At 37.3% G+C, this 4292-nt stretch overlaps 1 protein-coding gene across 1 annotated transcript; it reads left to right on the top strand.

Annotated features, from left to right (window-relative positions):
- Positions 1–1320: 1320 nt before the first annotated feature.
- Positions 1321–2100, top strand: LOC107869210 (uncharacterized mitochondrial protein AtMg00810-like). Its single transcript, XM_016715762.2, has one exon. The coding sequence runs from the start codon at positions 1321–1323 to the stop codon at positions 2098–2100; it is 780 nt and encodes a 259-aa protein (XP_016571248.2).
- The last annotated feature ends 2192 nt before the right edge of the window (positions 2101–4292 follow it).

The following is a 4292-nucleotide window of genomic DNA, read 5'->3' as shown; positions in this document are numbered from 1 at the left end:
GCATAGACAGATACTAAATATTGCAAGAGCAAGCAGGTTCCAGTCACAGATGCCTATCAAATTTTGAGGGTTAAATGTTAAAGCTACTGTATATCTCATTAACAAACTACCATTTTCATCCATAGAAAGTAAAAGTCCTTATGAGATGTTGTTTTGAAAGGTTCCATCCTTGACACATCTAAGAGTGATTGGATGTAAATGTTATGCCTCAATATTGCCAAGAGGTGATAAGTTTGCAGAAAGGGCCAAGATTGTAATATCGATGGGCTATTCTGCCACTCAGAAAGGTTATATACTATTATACTGGTGTACTAATAAGATGTTTGTTACTAGAGATGTAGTTTTAAAGAAAGATTAATTTCCTTTTATAGAGGAGCCAAGTTCAGAATCTTCTGTAGAATTTCTTAGACTAAGATCTCCCACACATGATGATGCAGAAGTAGAAGAAGATGCAGACAGTCACATAGGTCCTAGTGAGCCTTTACACGAGTCTCAAACTGAAGATACATCAATACATGATCCTAATGGTATTCAAGAAGAAGACACTCATAATTTGCAGAACGTAGAAGAGTCACTCTCAATACCTACAAAAGTTGAACTAAAAAGATCATCTAGAGCTACCAAACAACTTGCACAGCTAATGGATTATGCTTCACTAGGGAAGAGGATAGGAACTAGATACCAATTGGCAAATTACCTGCTTATGCTAATACTAGTTTAAAATATCAAGATTACGTATGCAGCTTGTCAGCAGAAGTTGAACAATAATCTTATAATAAAGCTAGCAGAGATAAGAGGTGGATTGAAGCCATGAAGTAGGAGGTTAAAGCTCTTGAAGACAACCATACATGGGAAGTGGTTGACATTCCCTCAGACAAGAACATCATTGGATCAAAATGGGTGTACAAAATCAAGTATAAGGCCAATAGGGAAATAGAGAGGTTTAAGGCAAGGTTGGTAGCCAAAGGTTATAGTCAACTGGAAGGGCTAGACTACCATGAAAAATTTTCTCCAGTAGCCAAAATGGTTACAGTAAGGAGTGTCATTGCCTTAGCAGTATCAAAAGGGTGGTGCATGTACCAGATGGATGTATACAATGCTTTCCTACAAGGTGACCTAGATGAGGAGGTGTATATGGAAATGCCAGATAGTTTCAAGGAGGGAAGGCAACACAAAGTTTTCTGACTAATTAAGTCTTTATATGGACTTAAGCAGGCATCAAGGCAATAGAATATCAAGCTGACTGCAGCATTGCTCAGTGCAGGTTTTACCCAAAGCAGCTATGATTATTCACTATTTACCCTAAAGAAGTTAGAAGGAATGGTGATGATTTTAGTCTATGTAGATGATCTTCTGATAACTGGTGACAATACAGACATGATCAATGCAGCAAAAGGTACTTTGCACAAGCAATTCAAGCTCAAAGATCTAGTTGAACTTAAGTATTTCCTAGGTATTGAAGTGTTAAGATCTGCCAGTGGAGTGATTCTGATTCAGAGAAAATATGTCTTGGAGCTCATATCTGAAATAGGTCTTGCTGGTGCCAAACCAGCCACCACCCCACTAAAGACTAATGCTAAACTAACTTCAGTTGAAGTAGATGAAACAGTAGGTGTGAAAGGAGATGGCATTCTAAGCGATACAACATCATATCAAAGGCTTGTTGGAAAGATAATGTATGCTACAATAACAAGGCCTGACATCAGTTATGCAGTGCAGACACTAAATCAATTCATGCAACAACCAAAGAAATCCCACTTGGAAGCTGCAAATAGAGTGATAAGATATTTGAAAGAAACTGTAGGACAATGTATATGGCTTAAGGCCCAACCTACTGCAGAATTGGTTTGTTGGTGTGACTCAAATTGGGCTGCATGTCAAAACACTAGGAGGTTTGTTACAGATTATATGGTGCAGTTTGGTAGTTCATTGATATCTTGGAAGTCTAAAAAGAAGCACACTATCTCTAGAAGCTCAGCTGAGGCAGAATATAGGATCATGGCCTTAGCATTAGCAGAAGTGACATGGTTGGAAGGTCTGTTCTCAGAACTGAGGGTGTCTATCACTAAGCCTATTGTCATATTTAGTGATAGTAAATAAGCCATCCAACTAGCTTCTAACCCCATATTTCATGAGAGAACCAAACACATTGAAGTAGACTGTCATTTTATTAGAGACAAGATCAAAGAGGGGTTGGTTCAGCCCATGTATGTGCAGACAGGTCAACAAGTTGCAGACATTCTTACTAAAGGTCAGTCATGATCAGTATTCATACCTCCTCAACAAACTTGGTGTGCCCAACATTTTGTACACTTCATCTTGAGGGGTAGTGTTAAAACTCATGAGAATACATTATGTAAATAACAATAAATCAGTTAGTTGGAACTGTTCCATTGATTTGTTAGCTAGTGGATTAGGTGATTAGTTAGTCAAATCAGTTAGCCAGCTGTCAAGTTGGTTAGTGGGCCAATCAAGTAGTTAGGAGGTTTTTAGGAAACTTCTAGAAGACCATGTGTTAATCATGTGAGTCTAAAAATAGGAGGTGATCATACATTGAATTCACTAACTTTTACTCAAAAAACTGCATTCCCAGTAACTTGTTCCCTTCTCTTATCCCTTTGTTGAGCTCAATCTCAGCTGCAATGGCAGCAATATATGAATGCTAAGAGGCATTTTAACAACCTTCAAGACATTTCACTTCAAGGCTGCGTACACATCACACTACCCGGACCACACTTCTGGGATTACACCGGGTATGTTGATAACTGCACTTTAACTTATGCACTATAATGATATTGTCATTCTTCCCACTTGTAGGAAAAGTAACAGGATGCTTCTTAAAGAACCATTCTCCCAAATCATCTTGTTGATAAAAAAAATATACAGCAGTTAGTTTATAATCGAGATAAAGCAACAAAATCAAATGTCACTCCCCTTATGATCGAGTACTCATGAGTAAATATTGGATTCCAAAATATTAAAAGCTTAGAACAATCAAGAAGTAACAAAATGTATCTGTCATTCCTCACGGCTATAGCCTACATTACTGTACAATAGCTAATGAATTGTAAGCTTTCTCAGGATATCACCTTCTTAATTACATGCCACGAGGAAGATCTTGCTTTGATTAGGGAGTTCGATGTATCATAGAGCAGGAGCTATAATAGAGAACTGTTTAATCGTCCTTAAAGGACTAATAACCGACCAACATTTCCATACACGAGACAAAATGTATAATATATTATTGGTCAAAAGGTGTTCTCAGATAAGCAATTCTTTTATTCACTTGTGCGATTACCAAATAATCTAGGATGTAGATACATTCTATTACGTATAGAGAGATCTTGTATAAGACAAATGAAACCTCATCTTAGGGTAAATATTTCATATCCTTAAAGCTGGATAGAAATGAGGCTTGAACCTACTCCATATAAGTACTTGGTGTTCAGGATCGGAGATACGAAGTTAAACTGAAATTCATTTAGTGTTGGTAATTGCAGTACACATACAAGAACGAGTATGCAACTGATTGCTCCATCAAAGAAGCTTTACTTGCAAAATTTAGGCATGATCTTAATGCATGTTAAATTAACATATACGAGTACAAACTAATTAAGTGAGCTCACATGTGTTATCAAGACCAAAGATGAGAGATTCTGAAACATAAACGTAAGGTATTTGAAACCAATACAAATGAACCTTCTTCATAAGGATCTGGCACCAGAAGCATAGCGTTTGGTTCCATCTGCATAGTTTGTTCAAAGTCAATACGAAGTTCCGCTCCCTCATACTGTAAAGAATCAAGCATTGTTAGATATGTCACAACTTAAAAAAGCAAAATGTTGTTGTCTCGAAAATGTAAACATACTGTCACCTCTCTCTATCGACGCATACTAGGAATCTACTCCATCAAGCGGCTGTATGACACATGAAAATAAAAATTAGTTATATATTGTAATGCCCCGAAAAGAGGTCCCGGAGCATCACACGGTGCTTGAGGATACGAGTAGCCCCAAGCTAACCCTTTGAGATCATTCAGTTTAACACAAATCAACGGGGTTTCAATAAATAACCCTCAAATATCAACAGAGTAATCACCATCCAAGAATAAAAGAATTTTAGAAAGATAACAAAATACGACTTATTAGTCAACTCCCAACATCTATACTAGTCTGACAAGTCTCTAAGAAAATCAATAAAACCAGCGAGCCATTGAGACATGCCCCAACTGAATCATACTCAGTTATCAAATGTAAACAATTCTGTGAAACCAACATCTGACATCACGTCCT

The sequence above is a fragment of the Capsicum annuum genome, chromosome 4 (genome assembly GCF_002878395.1).
Source record: "Capsicum annuum cultivar UCD-10X-F1 chromosome 4, UCD10Xv1.1, whole genome shotgun sequence".
NCBI lineage: Eukaryota > Viridiplantae > Streptophyta > Magnoliopsida > Solanales > Solanaceae > Capsicum > Capsicum annuum.
This window is presented reverse-complemented; position numbering and strand designations above follow the sequence as displayed.

What these genes read in the sequence shown, in the direction of transcription:
- LOC107869210 (XM_016715762.2), top strand. Translation starts at nt 1,321, where the DNA reads ATGGTGATGATTTTAGTCTATGTAGATGATCTTCTGATAACTGGTGAC.